The sequence below is a fragment of the Melanerpes formicivorus genome, unplaced genomic scaffold, assembly GCF_026170545.1.
Source record: "Melanerpes formicivorus ecotype bairdi unplaced genomic scaffold, bMelFor1.0.p_v2 SCAF_4, whole genome shotgun sequence".
Classification (NCBI taxonomy): domain Eukaryota; kingdom Metazoa; phylum Chordata; class Aves; order Piciformes; family Picidae; genus Melanerpes; species Melanerpes formicivorus.
Genome location: NW_027142356.1, coordinates 12718435 through 12737967, shown reverse-complemented (window position 1 = coordinate 12737967; position 19533 = coordinate 12718435). Strand labels below are relative to the sequence as shown.

General features: G+C 38.0%; 1 protein-coding gene across 16 annotated transcripts in view; it reads left to right on the top strand.

Moving 5' to 3' along the window:
- Positions 1-19533, top strand: part of TENM3 (teneurin transmembrane protein 3) — a 423644-nt gene that overhangs the window by 359589 nt on the left and 44522 nt on the right. For all 16 annotated transcript variants that reach the window (XM_068137014.1, XM_068137013.1, XM_068137012.1 and 13 more), the window contains 5 exons: positions 6533-6749; positions 7719-7838; positions 8242-8503; positions 15494-15761; positions 16289-16432. In XM_068137014.1, the coding sequence (XP_067993115.1) occupies positions 6533-6749; positions 7719-7838; positions 8242-8503; positions 15494-15761; positions 16289-16432 (1011 nt within the window). The remainder of the gene's footprint in view (positions 1-6532; positions 6750-7718; positions 7839-8241; positions 8504-15493; positions 15762-16288; positions 16433-19533) is intronic.

The following is a 19533-nucleotide window of genomic DNA, read 5'->3' as shown; positions in this document are numbered from 1 at the left end:
CAATCATCAATTCTTGTTGTTTAACACCTTCAGATTCAGAGCAGAGATAAGAAATTCCATTAGGGTCTCTGGATGATGATAAAGTCATCTCTGACTTTGTTTTTCAGCTTTAGATTGCACATGCCTTTGCTGGCTGGCTTCTTGCTCTCACATCCTGACTGCAGTTGGGATCTTAGGCATCACAAACTATAAAAACAGCAGAATTGACTTCCTGAGGAAAATAATAAACAGTTTGAAAACAGTGCTGCTGTTTATTGCTTTAGACATTATTTGCTTTGTCATCCTCCTCTGTTACATATTGTTTATTTTGAGTCAGCTTTGCGCATTTAGGGGTCTAGAGAATCTGAGGCAATCTGGTGTATGCAGTCTGAACTATTGTGAAGCTGAATTTCTGCATGTAGGAAGAGAGCAAGAGGAATGATTAGCCCTAGCATTTCCACGCAGAGATGTGCTGTTCAGGACGTTAGGTTCAGATGGTCTGAGGGATTGGGAACATAAGAAAGAGAAACCTACATGTGTGAAAAGAGATAAAGCAAGGAGGATGAAAAACTATGTTAGAACCTGAACAACTTGCAAGAAAATAAATAGGTGGTGGAGGGGAAAAAACGGGGGGGAAAAGTTGAAAGCCCAGTGATAGACTGAAACAGATTCAATAAATGTTAACCATAATAGAAGGATGTGATAGCAGAGGGAGAGTCAAGAGCAGGTAACGGAACAGTGGGAGGAAGCAGCACAGGGTGAACAGGAATGCACTTAAATGAAACAGGAGAAAAGAAGATGCTCCTTCAGACTGAAAATATTAATAGCTGTTTGTGAGGAAAAAGGGGAAAGAAATAATTGGAGCAGAAGGGTCTAACAGGATGACTTAAAGTTCAAGAAGAAAGAACAAAATTACCAAAAAAAGTCTAGTTTACATATTTTGATGCCTTTTTTTTCCCCTCAGTTGTCTTTCATTATTTCCTTTATCAAATTCATGCAGCTAGGTATGAGGAAGGGATTGGTGAAACAGTTGTTTTTCCATGATTGACCTGTATAATGCTATTTGCCACTGGTATTTCTCTTTCAGTAGAGAGCATATTTGTGTCAGTTTATGACTAGTGGCTGAGCAAAAGGGTTAAAATATAAGAATTAAATTAAATTAAAAACTGGAAGCATACCAAACAAAACTGGGAAAATACAGTCTACTTTGCCAGAATCCCCCTTGTAAAGAGAAGGAGTGTTTCTTCCCTTTCCAAAAGCACCTGCAATCAGCCCATTTGATCAGCCATTTAAATTCCAGACAGCTACAAGGAACACATAAGGATGGCTCTGCTGCATTTGTTTGTTGTGGGAGATTAGGTTATCTGAGTACTTACACTGAATGTATACCTTGACTGCAGGTAGTGTGATTTTTATCACACTAGTCTCAGTGGCTACATAATTAATGTTCATTGTTAGCTAATTTATATGTTGTGGCTAATGTTTATGTTTCCTCCTACACTGAATAAAATATATCTCATATATTAATATGAATGTAATTCATTAACAGCAGTGCCTGCTGTTCTAGTTCTTATCCCTTTGTGGAACTAACTGTTCAAATTCTGTGAGCATGAGAATCCTGAGGACCTCAATGGGATATTCCCTACAGGAAATGCTAATGAGATCAAGGCATTATGATCATACTTGATCATTTTCCCTTCTAGATATTATTGACATATGATGGGATGGTTATTAGTCATCTTCCTTTTAATACAGATTTCTGAGAATCTTGTGGACCACGTGTTTGAGTTGGATAATAAAATACAGAATTTCCTTGTGAGGGGCTAAAAAGAAGAGAAGAAATGTGCATGCAGGAAACAGACCTTAGGCTGAATTAACGACCTTATGGTTTTGTGGGGTGAGGGGAAGTCAGCATCATCCATGAGTGGAATAAGGCTAATGTCTTTACTTGGGAAAAAATGTGTCACTACTATACTTTAACAAAGTGGGCCATATTTTGTCATCACTACAGGAGTAAAGAGTAAACATTGTTTAATTTGGGTAGGTCTTTATTGAACAGATTCCTTTGTTAAGTTTGTTTTTTATTAGCTCCTATCCAGTTATTAAGAGTAGTTACAGGTTTCCACCAGCAGGATTTACGGGATTATTAATAGTCTTTCATTTCTAAAATGAAAATAAATGCTATAATAAAGCAATTCATACTCTATTTTTGTAATTGCTTGCATAGGCTAGCATAGCCTGCACCTGATGACATTGTCACAGGGTAGCATAAATTCAGCCTGAAGATTACCTAAACCAGTGCCTCTTCTCTGATAGTGGCAAAGAGCAAATGCTTAGCAAACTAATATATTGGGATAATTGTGAACTTATATTTCCTTTGATGTTTTAGCAGGCTGCTAATTAAAGTAGGAAATTATTGCCGCAGAATATTTTGAATGTCAGAAGGGTTACTAAGTACAAAGATAACCCAAGCTCAGGAAATTTCAGCAGGTCTGTACTTGAATTAAGACTGATACAGTCCTAATTAGAACAGGCATTCTCATGTTCTCTGCTTTGTGCTCCAACGCTTCCCATTATTCTTCAGCTTTTTGTTTGCATCTGTGGTTACTGGGGAGTGCTTGATTGATATATCCATAGAACTCGTCCATGGTGACTCCACAGTTTCTTTCTAGAGTGACAGCTCATTTAAAGCCCAGCACTCCCTCCAGCAGGAATGTTGAATTTGAGTACACTATAGGCATGTTTATGGAGATAATGCAATAGAACATGCAACAAAGTTCAATTAATTGAATGAATCACAAAATCATAGAATGGGAGGGGTTGAAAGGGACCTCTGGAGACCATCTAGTCCAAGACCCCTGCTAAAGCAGGTTTGCATAGATCAGGTTGCACAGCAGGGCCATGTCTGTTCTTGTAGCTTTTCCAACCAACTGCTCTACAGGCAGTCATTTCTGGTATCTATAAGTGAGTCCATTGATTACAGCCTGTTGTAAAATTGAGCTATGTGAAGATAACCGAGGTTTGTTAATACCATTTTCTGGCCTTTCCAGTCTCTTGCCTTAATGTGGAACAGTCACTGAAATCATCCTGGTTGGATGGCCAACTTCCTAGCTCAAAAACTTTTTCTTCTTACGTAGATACTGATTTCAATTCATAGAGAATTTTAGTTGCCTAAATATATAACTTACTTACCAAGAATATGATTTATCTAGGCCCTTGACCACAATCTCTCCTTGACACTGGCAGAACTTCTGCCTAGAGCTTATTTTGTCCCCCTATTTTTCTTCCTTCTGCAGTTTTTTACCTACAATTTAAATTCCATTCAAAAGAAAACATGCCCACTGATGCACCTTAGTTTGTAGACATCCATAAGTGTGGGAATCCTCTGTCCTGACTCCTCTCATTTAATGTTTTGGGGGTTTTACTAGTCTTTCCAAATAAGCTATCACATCACCAGACCATGCTGCACTGCAATTCCATGCAATGAAGGGAAAAAGAACGTTACTCAAGACCTTTACAGCCAGATATTTTAGCTTTTGAGGAAGGAAATAATAATCTAGCCATTACATCTTACATGTGTAGAAGAACCTCTTATATCTAGAACAAAAAAAAAAAAAAAACCTTCTGAGACTGATAATGATTGTCCAGCTGGCTGCAGGAGTTTCTATTTTCTTCATCATTTCGCTGTCATATTTGAGTGATAGAACTGATGGAGTGATAAGCCTGTGTTGAGCCAAGACTCATATTTTTCAGGCTAAAAAAAATTCATCAATAATTTTGCAAAGCCATTTCAGAAAGGAAATTTTGTTCTGCAATAGAGTACTCAAATTAGTGGTACTAGATAGCTCTAGCCACATAAGTACAGAGAAAGGATGAAAAATGTTTTCTCAAGTTATAAGGAGCCAGATTCATAACCATCCGTCACTTGCCTGGGCAAGTTGCTGATAAACTCCACAGAAAAATAACAAACAGCACAGCCCTGTATCTTGCCTGGTGAAAATGAGATTCTTTCTCTGATTGATGTTAGCAGAGAGGCTTGTAAAAATGCATTTCCAGCTGATTAGTTCAGAAGGTGTCAATCTCATGCAGTTTTATGACCTGCAGACTATACTCCAGATGTACATTTGCTTTTTATAAACTAACAAAGATGAATGACAGAATTTGAGCATTTCGTTGGCAACTGCACAAGATATTGCCTCAGAGACCATATAAAGATATAAACCCCCCAAAACTATGCTTTTTACCATCAGTACCCCCATCTTTGACACTGATCCAGGCTTCTAGAGTTAAAACCAGCAAGGGAGGTCAGTACTTCATCTAGGAAAGGATTTTGTGTTGTGCAAGAATGAGACTAGAAAATCACAAGAGTTACAGACTACTAGAGGTTGAAAGGGTCTCTGTAAATCACCTAATCCTACCCATGCTTCAAAGCAATGTCAGCTAGAGCAGGTTTCTCAGGAGTGTGTCCAGTTGACTTCTAAATATCTCTGGGAATGGAGACCCTACAATTTCCCTGGGCAACCTATCAGACCAGTTCAACAATAAGAAAAGTTTTGTCTGGTGCTTAGACTGAATTTCCTGCATTTCAGTCTATGCCCATTGTCTCATGTCCTTTTGCTGAACGTGATTGAAAGGTGGTCTGTTTTACACAGCCTCCCATTAGGTATCTGTACACGTTGATGAGTCTTCCACCCTGAGGCTTCTCTTATCCAGATTAAACAATCTCAGCTCTTTCAGCTTTTCCTCATAGGAGAGATGGGTCATGTTCTTAACTCTCTTTGTGGCCCTTCACTGAGTTTTCTCAAGTATGCCCATGTTTGTCGTGTACTAGAAAGCCCAGCCTGCACATAGCGCTCCAGGTGTGGCCTCACTAGTACTGAGCAGAGGGGAAGACTTACCTCCCTTGACCTGCTGGCAACACTCCTAATGCAGCCCAGGATGTCATTAGCATCTTCTTTCCCACAAGGGCACCTTGCTGGCTTATGGTCAATTTAGTGTCCACCAGGGCTCCCAATGTCTTCTCCACAAAGCTGCCTTGCAGCAAGTTGTCCCCAGTATGTACTGGTGCATGGGATTGTTCCACCTGAAGTTAAGGACTTTGCACTTCAATTTGTTGAACTGCACAATATTGCCATCACCCAGTTTCTCGAGACTGTTGAGACCTATTCATGGCCCCCTGATGTGTCCTCATCCCAGGAAAAAGGCCCTCTGCCGCATCCTTAGCCCAGGAAGAACAATGTTCTTTTTCTTCTCTTAAAAAAGTTTAAACTTTGATATACTTGGTGATGACTTTTTCATCTCTTTTATTTTCCCTGAACTGACTTCAATGTCAGATGAGTTAAATATGAATTTTAGATGTGCAAAAGAATAGAAATCCCAGTCCTTTATATTTTGCCAGTCCTCTAACTGATGCACATAGAACAGCAATCCTTAGAGGAATACCTTTAGAAGATCTTTGTTTACTTAGAGTCTTTCAACATATGATTGAACAAAAATGGATGGTATTTTTCCCTTCAGAAAGAAGTTTAAAGCTAGATCCTTTTGTGAGAGAGGCAGTCACGGGCTTCCTCCGAGTACAGCCTTGGTATATTTTTCAGTTTAGTGGAGCAAGCAACCTCCATCTCTAATCTAAATGGAATAATAAAATGTTTGAGCTATTTCAGTCTTGCTGTTCTTTTGGGGGAACAGTTATCAGCTGTGTGATACCGTGTTGCATTCATCTAGGTATTTTTCTGTAGCTGACATTTCTAGGCTCATTTTCCTTATGACTTTACTTACAGCAACTTAGTAGTTATAGATTTGATCTCTTGATTTTAATCTTTCACCAAATTAGATTTCCAGTGATGTGACAGATCTGATGCTCATTATATGTGAATATTTCAGCACTTAAGCATAAAAGCACCCATGTGTTTAAATCTTGTTTATACTGGCCAGCATGCCTCATCAGTTTACTTAGAATAACATCTAAATGTTAAATACAGATCTTGTTCTCTTACACACTTTCATGCAAAATAGTTGTGGAAATTGCCTTTGCCACTAGCAACAGAATCTTTCTGCCAAGGTATTAAGGAATCCACCTTGATAAATGTTGTGAAATATTTAAAGCTACTTGCAGCGTAGATATGATAAAAAACTTCAGGAAAACAGCCGAGTGGGAGTTGCTCGTTTCTTTTCTCTAGGAAGCCGAATAACCTTTGTTAAAAGCTACTTAGACCCACCTAGAGTGTTTAATATTTATCAGTTAACAGTGTATACAGAGCCTGAGTGCCTTCATTTTCTAGTTTGTTCAACATAATTTTAGAAAAGTGTTGAATAAACAGATTTAATTTATACACAGTACTGAATGCATTCAGCTTGCATGGATTTCCATGGGAGTTTAAGAACTCAGTGGAAACAAACTCTCTTTCCTTAATTGAAAGTGAATTCATTAAATCTTAATTATTAGTATTCTTTCATACTACATCATTTTTTTAATCTCTCTGCCATCTGGGTCATTCATATGCAAAGGGTCAGAAGGAAGAGTTTGTTCATTTGTGTGTATTTCTGCCAACAGATGGACTAGTTGACTGTATGGATCCTGACTGCTGTTTGCAGAGTTCTTGCCAAAACCAGCCTTATTGTCGTGGACTACCTGATCCTCAAGATATAATCAGCCAAAGCCAACAGTCGCCATCTCAGCAAGCTGCCAAAGCATTTTATGACCGTATCAGTTTTCTCATTGGAGCAGAGAGCACTCATGTCATACCTGGAGAAAGTCCTTTTAATAAGAGGTGAGCATGACTCATCATTTACTCATTAGTATGAAACTGAAGAGTATGTGAAATTCACGTTTAGAAGAAGATCCACTGTGACAGTAAAGGTTACAGCGTGGACTTTGAACAGAGGCTTTTGATCTAAATATATCAAATTACTTATTTTGTTTCATTTCCTTCAAAATTCAAACTGCCAGTGCCAGTAAGTTACAGAGATATTTGCCATACTTAGTACCTGTATTCTAACAAGGCACTTGATTAATGATTAATTAAATCTTTATTTAACCAGTTGATTTGGGCTAGCTCGGCTGGAAATAGATCAAAGCAATGAAAACACTTCAGAAGGAAAAGCTGCACTTTTTAAACTGAGCTCACAAAATAATATAAATTATGAATTAATGTAATAGAACTGTTAAGCTCACGGCAGTATAATTGCATAAAGTATGTGACTGGTGCTGTAATGACGTGAAAATAAACCAGTAACAGGAAGCAGGTGTCTGGGATCTCACGGAGTGAAGGAAGATGATTTACACTAGAACTACTGCGTTTGCAGTAATTTAACAGCATTAATGTGTTTGGGCACAGCAGTTGATTAAAAGTTGTTACACAAATGTTCCTTATTGCTCTTTTAGATTTTGTACTTCATAGTCCCCGCAGCTTTACAGATTGCTTTGATACTAATTGAAAAGTGTGTTCTTTAGGAGTCTGCCAGAGAGACGACTTAGAGTGGGAACATTTAGAGTTTATAAGTTCTTAGAATTCTTCAGTGAATTTCTGGTCTTAGTTACTCAGTATAAACAAAATGAACCGAAGTAAATTCAACAACATTGAAACAAAATGACCGTCCTTGGATTTTGAGGTATTTGTTTATACTGTGTGAATTATATAAACTTGTAAAAGTGTTTGAGTCTCAGGAATGCTTTTTTTAATGCTAGTTGATACTATGTAAAAACAAACTTATAATTTGATCCTGCATCTTTTCCACAGTCTTGCATCTGTCATAAGGGGCCAAGTGTTAACTGCTGATGCAACACCACTCATTGGAGTCAATGTTTCCTTTCTACACTATCCAGACTATGGATATACAATCACTCGCCAAGATGGAATGTAAGTTCCCTTTGAAGCACTTCTAAGTCATAAAGACAGCAAAGCCGTTACTGAAGAGCTGTTTGTAACAATAAGACCATAATAAAATAATGGAAACAAAAGACATTAGAAAAGGAGCTGACCGAAGCTCTGCTTTTTACATTCTTCAAATGTTAAACATTCTGACTGTATACTTTAGAAGGAGAAGGGCTTGCTTAATTTAAACACAGCATCCTAAACACTCCATTCTCTTGATGCAGTATTATGTACTGTAATTTAATTGATTTCTCCATTGTTCCCAGTAGAGCCGTTCTGCCTTCAGAGCAGAATGAAGAATGAAAGAATCAATATGTAAAGTGGAGGCTATGGATAGCTTTGGGAATTTGCTGACTAGTTAGCTCTGTTGTCTTTTCTTTTTTTCTAGGTTTGACTTGGTAGCAAATGGTGGTGCCTCTCTGACACTGGTGTTTGAGCGATCACCATTCCTGACACAGTATCACACAGTATGGATTCCCTGGAATGTCTTTTATGTCATGGATACCCTGGTCATGAAGAAGGAAGAGAATGACATTCCTAGTTGTGATCTAAGTGGATTTGTAAGGCCAAACCCTGTTATTGTGTCTTCGCCTTTGTCCACCTTCTTTAGAATTTCTGCTGAAGACAGTCCTATCATCCCTGAGACACAGGTAAAGCATGTTTCAAATAAGTAACAGTTTATCACAGGCTGCTAGGAAGCAAACTTAATGAAAAGAGTACCAATTGCTGTTTAAAAATAATTCTGAATGCCAAGAATTTGCAATGTGATTCTTTTCTGACCAATTCATGCATTCTATGAGGTGATTTTTTTAAATTAATCTGAAAAAAAAGAAGTCAAACAAACTTAGTGCATAGTAGTGTCTTGTTTTATATTTGTCTGCACCATTTAGTTTACAGAATGTCTTCAGTAATCAGGCACCAGTCTATCAAAACTGACACACCGTAGTACATCTGACTTTTTTGACTGCCCTCTTGTTAGGGCACATCAGAAACTGAAAATGAAAGGTGGCTTTCTGTTATGTCTGAAGGACCCATACCGTTCAATTGATCTGCTTAGTCCTAATAAATGGCATGACACTCAGGTTTTGATAAACTCTCTAACAAGAGCATGGGCTTACGACCCAGTGTGCTAACATACTTCTTCAGAACTTGCAATTCTGAAGGTAAAAATTAACATCAAAACCTTGCCTTAAACAAACTTGTGCCTAGAATGTTTTTTCATTGTCATAGATGTGTTAAATTCCTCTGTCTCAAATAACTAGTCACTAATACAGCCTTCCTCGACTCATGCATTTCAAGAACCAATACATTATTGATTTCTGAAGAAATTTTCCTAGTGAAACATCACTCCTTCTGCCTCCCTCTCCCTCTCCCTTTCCTCTCTCCCCTACCTTCACAATGTTGTCATTACATAGGGCATTCTTTTTTTCTCATTCAGCAAGAAATGTCCTTGTCTCTTCAAGGGAAACATTGAAAACTTATTCAAATGTTTGCATGCAGAGCTTTTAAGAAGAGATCAAAATCATTAAGCCATTCATGGTAGGAGCAAGTTTAAAGCAAAGATGTAAGGAAATTACAACTAAACAGTCATACAAATCTAGACTGTGCTAGAAATTATTACTTTTATCCTCACTATCATTTCCGTGCCTTTGATAGTTCCAAGTCAATTAAAAGAAAGTATTTCCAAAACACAGGCCACTGAAAAACAGCTCTGATTCGCTTGTTTTGGCAACAGATGATAGATGCAGTTCCTAAAGTGATGGAACATGGCTTAGATAGATAGGATATAAATCAACAAAAAAGTAATAGTAGAAGAGTGTCAGAGAATACATATTTTAAAAAAACACTTGTAGTGTCTAGGTAAACAAGTCATTTCATGAGCAATAGGACTAATGAGGTCTGGTTTCCTACTAATCCCTTGTCAGAGCTAAGGGATGGGCTCACCACTAGTGGAGTGACAGATGCTTTCTATTCCCAAAGTGGCACAGAAAGGCAATAGGGGACAGAAAAATGAATTTTAAAACCAAAAATTAACTGCTTTAATGAAGATAATAACAATAAAATTAAATATATACAAAACCAATATAAAACCCAGCCCCCTGATGGCAGTTGTCACCATGACCACTGATGCTGTGCACTGGTGAAGTCCCAGACTAGACTCAGCAGCAGATGGGAACTGAATTCAGGATTGGATTCTAGAACTGGATTCAGGAACACATGGATTCAGATTGAAAGCAGAATGGACAGAGTCCTCCTCAGAGGATGGCAATTGGAGAAGAGAGCTTAACCCTTGTGATCGCTCAGTGTTATGCTGAATACAGTCTATATGGAACAGAATTCTTTGTTGGTCTGTTTAGGGTCACCTGTCCTGACTTGCTCCTCCCAGCAGCTGCAAACTTCTACTTTACAACAGCCCGATGTAATGTGATACTCAAGATTTAACAGTGATTTGTTGTTTGTGGGGCGTTTTAATAGGAGCTAGTGCAGGAGCCTTTGTGCATACCAATCCTTAAGTAGTAACTATAAACATTCAGGGGTATCACTTCTAGAAGCAGACGCTGTCTGCAAAATATGCCATTAACTTCAGAAAGTGCTGTTACTTAGAAGACACTGAGCTAAAAAGTGTAATCACTGAACATAATTAGTTTTCTTTTAGCTTAAACCGCAACATTCCTTCTAATTGTTGTGACTCCAGCTATCTGCCATACCCAGTGCTTTTTCCACTGACTGCACTCAGCCTTTTCCTTCTGAGCGTATCAACTTGCCAACTTCTTCCCTACCTAAACCCCTTCTTTTATAAACACTGAAGGAGCTGAACTATGGTTCAAGATTTAGACATTTCTACTATTATTTCAGATGTGTTTGAAATTGTGTTCTGGGGTATGGGGGGATCTGACAGGCAGAACTGTTGGGTCAATTTGACTTCCCTGGAAAACCATCCAGAAGGACAGATGATATTCTCAGCACATTCTAAGCTGTTGGTATTGAGGAGTCATTTGCAACAAAGTCAAAATAGTACTGTCACTATGTATGCAAAAATCTGGTTTGCTTACTGTGTAAAAAAACCTACCCAGGAATATTTTCTTCTATATTCTTTGCTTACGCACCTAATTCCCTGGTTTGGCAAACCAGGCTTGTGATGTTCCTTATTAGGGTCAGAGTCCCATCAGAGATCCATAATTATCAGCAGTCTGTCTCCCAAAAAATTCACTACTCTGATAAAAGATGCCCAAAACCAGATTCCATTCAAAATTGTCTGTTCAGCTCTGGAGGAACTGCTATAGATCATTCCATTAAAATGGGGCAATGCCAGTTTGGGGGAGGGGGGACACTGGGTGAAGACACAGAGAAAGAAACCATTCCCCAGGGTTCACTCCATCATTATTAGTCAACCCTGTTCATGTGGTGTGACAGCACTCATTGTCACGTGCTACAGGAGAAAATAATGTGCTGCCATAATCGTCATCCTTTGAAGCGCTTCATCATCCCTTGGAGGTAATGTTTCCAAAAGGGTGTGCTTAATGGCTTATGAATCCCAAATTGATCAGAGGGGGAATTAAAGTCTACCAAAGAAGCAGCACAAAAGAAAACTGAAAAATGAAGGCAAGCAAGGGAAAAGAACAAATGTGGTGGGTAAAGGGGTGATCACAGACCCAACAGATCATTACTCAAGAGGAATGATAATAAACAACCTGTTCGCTAAATGTGGACTACTTAGGCATGACTTTATTTTTAATTGCAAGTTAACACGCTCTGGCTAGACTTAACTAGATGATATTAATCAGTGTGGAACAAGATGGTAAACAGCATGCAGATGAGGGAGATGAGGTTAAACTGGAGCTGCTTTTATGCTCGTTAAGTAATATTGTCGCTGGGTTTTTTCAATATAATAAATATCTACGTGCCACATATCGCAGTGTGGTCTGGTAGAAACCCACGAGTCACAAGGAACAATTCTGAAATTGAGTTTTTGCATCTTTCCTTTTCTTAAACACTCTTATGTAACACTGCAAGATGCCTTCTGCAGGTCCTGAGGAGCTTGTTTCTGTCATCTCAAGTGTGTGGGATAATAAAGATTGAAAAGTTTGGCTTCAAATTATATATTCATGGTTGCCCACTTCTTTTTTTTTTCCTTATATTTTCTTTTCTTTTTTAACGCTCCCTTGAGTCACTCTCGCTGGCAATGCCAGCAGTGTAATACTGAGAATACCCCTGCAGGGTAAAATAAGGGCCTCTGAAACTTAATAAAAATGATTGTTTGGAACTTCAGCATGGCCAGATTTTCAGCAAATATACCTGTTTTATCATTTAGACAGTATAATAGGATGTCTGGATACTCCATTCTTCCATGGATGTTGCATCCTAGTTTCACTTAGCTAAAATCTCCAGAACTTCAAGTTTGTACTGAAAAAGTAATGGAAATTAGTCTTAGAGGCAAATGTCTCCATGAATATGTCCCTATGTTCCAGCGTATTTTTTGGCTTTTTCCTCTTTTGCTTTGTGTTTGAAACTTTATGTACACCTTTTGATTTATTCTTCTGCTGACACATTTTTAGTTTTCTACACATGTATGGCTTTTTCCTGTCCCTCCTGTTTGTGGTATCTTAGCATTGTTGTAAGTCCGGAAATATGAAAGGTTTTTTCACCCCTTTTCATTTCTTTTTGATTTATATTGTTAGCTCAAGTTTATTTCTTTATGTGTTCACTTAAGTGCCTTGATTCTCGTGGACATCCTCTTTTCTTAAAAGAAAAGTATTTTTCTTGAAATGAGCAGTTGCAGTTTCTACTTAGGAAGTATAATTTTTGTCCTACTTGGTCTCAAGGCTTGCCCATAGATACCTGTATCTAAAAACACCATCTTTACCCATCTCAGACCAAGGAGATGTTACATTTTCAGGCAGCAGTTCAGCTCTGCTTCTCAGAAAATAACTATTTTCTGGAGGACTCAAGTTTGCACTCACTTGTGAAATTTGTTCTCATGTCCTCTGTGTAAGTTGGGTGTTTTGCCACAGCAATACAGCAGACATTTTTCCCTGTAACTGAATGAAAACCCATACTCAGCATTCTTTGTACTATCAGAGCATGTGACTTGAATTGCGTTCTGTTTTGGAGCAGGAAAACATTCCAAAGCCTGGACAGGTTTAGTCACAAGAGATGAGGAGACCTGCACAGTTTATGTGACTCAGTCACCAGTTTGAACTCGCAGGACAGCAAATTCTGTGAAAATTGAGGTGACTCTTATCTCAGTCCCCTAGGTTATGTATTTCATAGCTGTCCTTCCAAGAAGCTTGATCAATAAAATGTCAACTGATAGAATTTGGTGGCTGAGCTGTAAGTCAGTTCCCTTAGGGTATTAGCCTTTCTGAAGGTACTTTGATACTGTATCTGGAAAAGTTAAAGTACAGACAAGCGTGGTTGTGTTGGCAATTCCTGATGTGACTTCTATACCCAGTAACTTTCCTACTTGTTTTATAATTGATGTGTTCTTTTGGCTCCCACAAGATGCTGTCTGCTGTGCTGATGATTCAACTTTTCAGATGAACATTGAACTGTTTAATTCTCTTCATAATGCTTGATGCTGGGAGAGAGACTGAGATGTATAACCTTACTTTACCATATTTTATTGAGAACTTAGGAAATGTAGATGTGGAGGATATTTTATAGAAAGAAGGAGGTTTTAAGTCAGATTTTCAGCAGGTATTTGAGGCTTCTGCAGAAACTAATAGGAGTTCAGGGTTTGTTTTAAACCTGACTGAGAGCTGCATGAGTGTCCTAGTTTCTGATTTGATAGTAATCGAAATACACAGTGGAATTTCCTGGAAATTGAATCTTCAAGGTGTCCTCTTTATTGCCTGCTATCTCAGCCAAGAGTACTGGAAGACCACCTAAGTGTTTTAACGCTGGTCTTCCACAGTTGCAATTGCAAAAGCAGCAATGGTTGTTAACAGGAGACCAGTGAAGTTCATTAAATTGTGTCCTAGTGTAAGTGTATCACTTCTTTTTCTCGTCTCCCTTACAGAGACCTCCATCTGTTAGTCTGGTTTTAATGTGCACTGTATGAGAATCCTGCTGATGTCTTAAGGAAAAAAATTTTTTGTTCCTTGGTTGGTTTTGGTTTTCCCTCAGAGAGTTAGAAAAGGATTATGTTCACAATCACCTCTCTAGAGAAAGGGGATTTTGTTTGTGTAGAAAAGATTTACTTGTTCTCTGGCTTAGATACTGTGAATTTATTGGACTGAGGGAGAGCAGACTAGATTTACAAACAGAAGGGATGTGTGTTAGGTTCTTGAAACATTCAAGGATTGAGAATTTTTAAATCTGAATTTATTTGTCTAATATCTTCCAATTCCTTCTTTACTTCCTACAGCTGTCTTATATATATATATTGTATGTAGTCATGTGTTCCAGACAATGATACTATTTCTGAATTATTGTTACTGTTACTGGGAGGGAGATAGGTATAATTAAGATCATCTAAATCTGTCTGTATATCCCAGCAAAAATCTAACATAGAGGATGCTGTGGCATCTGTTGCCCTCCTCAAGATCATAAACCACAATATTTCACCCTGTTCAACACTTTTGGTCCCATTGAAGTCTCAAGCCTAATATTTGTGACAATGCTCTCCCTGAAGTCTGCTTTCCAATAATAATAATTAGTTTCTAGTCTTCAGACTTTAGTACTAAGGGACAGGAAAGTAAAAGAAAGCATTCCAAATTTGCTTCCCCAAGAGTGGTGTTCCTTTGATACCATCAAGGTTCTGGTCTTGCGCTCCAGGGTCCTATGCCCTGTCCCACCAGAGAAATATTGTCTTTATAAATGTGTCTAGATACATTTTGTTCCAATAAGATAGGATCCTTAGTTACTGTTCACCTGAAGTGCTGGCTCTCAGTGTTTATGTCCTTACTGAGGTATGAAATAGTATAGGTTGTCGTTATCCACATTCCAAGAAACTGTCCATCCACCTACAAAAAGCTCCCCAGCTCAGAGGAAAAGACAAGGTAGAAGGAGGAGGAGCCTTTTAAAAATAAAGTTGAGTGATTGCACCTCTCTAAAATGAGAAAGAGGTGAGCTGGTGTTTGAGTAATGAATATTGGTCAGGAAATATGGAAAGACTTTCCCTGAGGCATCTTACTTATCTATCTTTGAAATAAATGGAAGAATGCTCTAGTTTAAAGTATTTACCATCCACAGGTAATGCAAATAATAAAGCACTTTAAAGTCCTTCCTGCTCCTACAGGAGCAATTATACTTTCCAACCCAGATCTGAAGCTTTACAGCGCTTAGAGGCTCTACTGCCATTGTTATCTATCCATATGTGGGATATGGGTGGGAGCCTAAGGAGAGACAACTTTTGCTTAGATGAAAGGTACTTTTTTGCCTCATTTGGAAAAAGCAGTTGTGAATGTGTTCCTTCTCCTGCCTGCTTCCTTCTTCCCCCTCCCCACACCACCCCCCCCCCCCAGATGTTGTTATTTATTTATGTATTTTTTACATTACTAAATGAAGACCAGATTTAGACAATAGTTCCCAACTGATAGTTACATAGCGTCATGTCTGGCCTCCTTTCATGATAGCTGCATTGTTCCTCTAGATTTCAAAGTCATTCCAAACTGTATTCTTTTCTTACCAATGCATAGGTCCTTCATGAAGAAACGACAATACCAGGAACTGATTTGAAGTTATCTTACTTAAGCTCCAGGGCTGCAGGATATAAATCTGTGCTGAAGATCACTATGACCCAATCTGTTATACCATTTAATTTGATGAAGGTTCATCTTATGGTGGCAGTGGTAGGAAGACTTTTTCAAAAGTGGTTCCCTGCATCCCCAAATCTGTCTTACACTTTCATATGGGATAAAACTGATGCATACAACCAGAGAGTCTATGGATTATCTGAAGCTGTTGGTACGTATGTTATGGAGGGGGTTTTGCACTTTTACTGTTGTCTTGTATCCATTAATTAGAACATGTTTAGTGGAATAAAATGAGAAATAACAATATATTAGGAAATACTAATCTAGACTTTGAACTATAAGAAAAAGAATACTTACAAAGGCAGAGGAAACCACAACCATTTTTCACTTCTAGTTCTTCCCCATGAAGTAGCCCTCAGCCTAATAATAACAGTCTGATACTTAGTCTGTGCGCTCCTTCAGAGCACAATAGCATTCTGATGGACTTTACCAAATGGCTTTCTTCTGTTCCTGTCCTGATCAACTTACTTTTAGTAACCATAAAATAAGTTTAATAACCCATGATTCCATTTTAAAGGATTTGGGAATTCTCTTTAGTATTTTCAATACATCTAAGGAGGCTCTAGTGATTTTTATGTAGCCTGGGAGAGAAGAACATATGTGTAGGAAATCACATTTTTTAAGCTCTTCTTCTGAATCATATCCTATGCTTAATGAGGAAATGTACTGTTCATTCAGTGTCTGTAGGTTATGAATATGAGTCTTGCCTGGATCTAACCCTCTGGGAAAAGCGGACTGCTATTTTGCAGGGTTATGAACTGGATGCCTCCAACATGGGTGGCTGGACATTGGATAAACATCATGTATTAGATGTTCAGAATGGTAAGCAGTTGATTTTATTCTTGCTGATTTTAATATTTCACTGCCCTGCACTGCAAGCATCTCCTTCTAACTTTTCAAGTTTTTGCTTTGTTATTTTAAAAAAATAATTATGGAGCGTTTTGCATATAGTGAATGCTTTGCCCTTTACAGTGTATGCCATGTTTCTTCATCCTATAAATACATAAGTGTTAAGAATTTCATCTAACAAGTGTCAGCCTTTGTTAAATGTGCTTCCCCAAAAAAAAGGAAAAAAAAAAGACCAAACACACAAATAACCCAAACATGTTGAAACTGTTTATAAAAACTGAGCCGCGCTAAGGAGACTATTTCTAAAGCATTGGTATGTGTCAGCACTGTTACTGGGATTAACTGTTTGTTAACAGCCTCTTGGAAAAGGTTTTCAGGTTTAGTTTTCACAGTGAGTGAAAATTAAACAGCAGTAAGAGACATTGCTGCCAAATTGTCACTCCCAGTATTAACTCCCTTATTTATACAGGAGTTGTTTCTCTTTATGTCGTGATATCATGCCCAGCACAGCTGCTTGTGTGGGTGTCATGGGTGTCATCTCTTCTGGAGGACAAGCATTCGATTACATTCCTACCACTTAAATCCTTCTGTCAGGTGATTCCTCCCCAGGATGCTGTGGTTTGCTCAGCACACCTCAACAGGTGACAGATGATGCCACTGTAAGGCAGCAAGGGCACCTCTTCCCCTTGTTTCAGGACAGAGTCCAGTTGCTAGTGAGTGAGTCTTCCTTAATTTCAGTGAAAAGATGAAGAGCGATACACACTTTTGTAAGAGCTGTGCCTTGGCACTGAGGTAAATTTGTCCAGTCTGCTACTCAGCAATTGTTTTTGGAGGGTGCCATGCTAAGGAAACCACAGCTGAGCAGTGAAAAGGAGGAAATTTGGAAGAATTTGCTGGAAACAAATAAGAAAGATGAAATAAGCAGAGTCACGTGGCTTAAGGTAGTTTACCACAGTGGATTTTTATGCAAAATTGATGGCCAGAAGTAATTCAGCAGGAAGAACGTCACTTCTGCAGTACCTGGTGTCCCTGGGAGGACTCACATTAGTACAACGAGCTTGGTTTGTCTTTTACACTAATCACCACCTGTAAGCACCGAATCAAGGGGAAAGATGTCTTTGTAGCCAATTTCAAATGTACAAAAAAAAAAACCCCACACCATCTGCAAATTATTGAAAGGTAATCCGTGCAGAAATATAGAGAGCTATAGTTACAGGTGTGTGCGTATATCTATGTATCTATATATATATATAAAAGATTCTCTTCACAATGTAAATTAATGGTGGCTTTAAACTATGTTCACTTGACAAGTAATGACTTTTCAAAGAGACATGTGGTTAATTGAGGGAGGTTGTGGAGTCGTCTTCTCTGGAGATTTGAGATTTCTAAACCCGCCTGGATTCATTCCTGTGCAGACTGCCCTAGGTGATCCTGCTTTTGGCAGGGAAGTTCGACTTGATCTCTGGAGGTCCCTACCAACCTCTAACATTCTTTGACTGTGAATGTGGAGAGCTGTTATGGCAATGTGGATGAGCTGAATAAATATATTCAGAAGAGAGTACAGAAAGTGTTTGTACAGACATCTCGAACTACTGCAGTAAATAGTCTAATGTACATCTTTTAGTCAGTGATAATAGAGGAGAAATGTGAAGGACCAATTTGTCAAGGTAATGACAGAATAAATCAGGTGCAATAGTGTGCTGTGCTGACTTGTAGAATTCCTCTGATGGAAATTATAGAACTCAACTATTTCAGGCAAAATTATGGTGCCATGATTGTCATAAATGATGTAATCATAGAAGAGGGGATTTCTTATACTGTTAATGCATTCTGGCTTTAACTATTCATGAAAAATATGTTCTCTCTCTTTTGATTTAGATTATTTATTTAGATTGCTTGCCATTAGGTTTCCATAAACCACTTTCATTCTTCCTGATTTTATCATGTATATTGGATTTATATTTATAATCTGCTCAATTTTAAAACATTAAAAAGTAGCAAAGACACCTAAAACATTTAAAGAGGAAACCAACATATTTTTTCTCCTATCTTCAAATATAAAGAGTGCGTTATGAGTGTGAGGAGAGAAAGAGGAATACAACTTACATTTCTTCTAAGCATCTCACAGGAGAAATGTATCCCTCAGTTCCAAGCTGCCTTTTAACCTCTGAGTGCGCAATCAATAGAACAGGTATCACTCTGAAGTACAAAGTAACGTGGTTACATAGATTATACCACACAGAGACATATTGTGGCTTACAAGTATAACCCTAATAGCTGACCATTTGTAGAGCACGCCTCATCGGATTCATTGAGTGATCTACATAACGAGGGGCTCAGCAACATTTTAACACACTGTGAAGTTATGCTTTTTTCCCCCTAAAACTGAAAATTTAAAATAAAGCATGCATTTTTCTTCTCAGATTTCTTATGGATGCTATAAGGAAGAAAAATACTGCTGGCACATTGCTTTGTCTTCACAAAATTATTGTTCCTTTCATGCCTCAAAGCAGATTTACGTTTAAGAGTCAGGTTGTCCTGGCACCACATTTTTTTTGCTGTTTTGACATTTTTAATAACTGCCTATAACTGCAGACAAGGTATTGAGGCAGACTGTGTTGCTAGAGGTACTTTTTTGTTGTGAGCTGAATAAAGAATCTTTTCTAATGTAAAATCGAGGCAATCTCCAACTTTTTGAAGTAGCTCTTTAATTAATATTTACAATTTGCAGCAGTAATCCACTTTAGATTACAATTGACATCATATTCACAATTAGTTATAGAGGACTTTAGAAATATAATTTGCAATTATAATTTTTTAATTCTTTTTTTTTATATAATGTATGCACAGTTAGAATTCCAATCCTTTCCAGAGACTTTCACAACTGTTTTCATTCGGTACACCCCGCAGTTTCTTCAACACGACAATTTTTATGCTGAATTCTAACTATGAAAATCAATTCTAACTATGTTGTTTTCTAACTATGAAAAACAATTAAAAAACAAGAATGACTGAAAACGTGTCTGGGTTTTAGATGCTAGCATATTTAGTGTTTTTACTACATCATACGGACA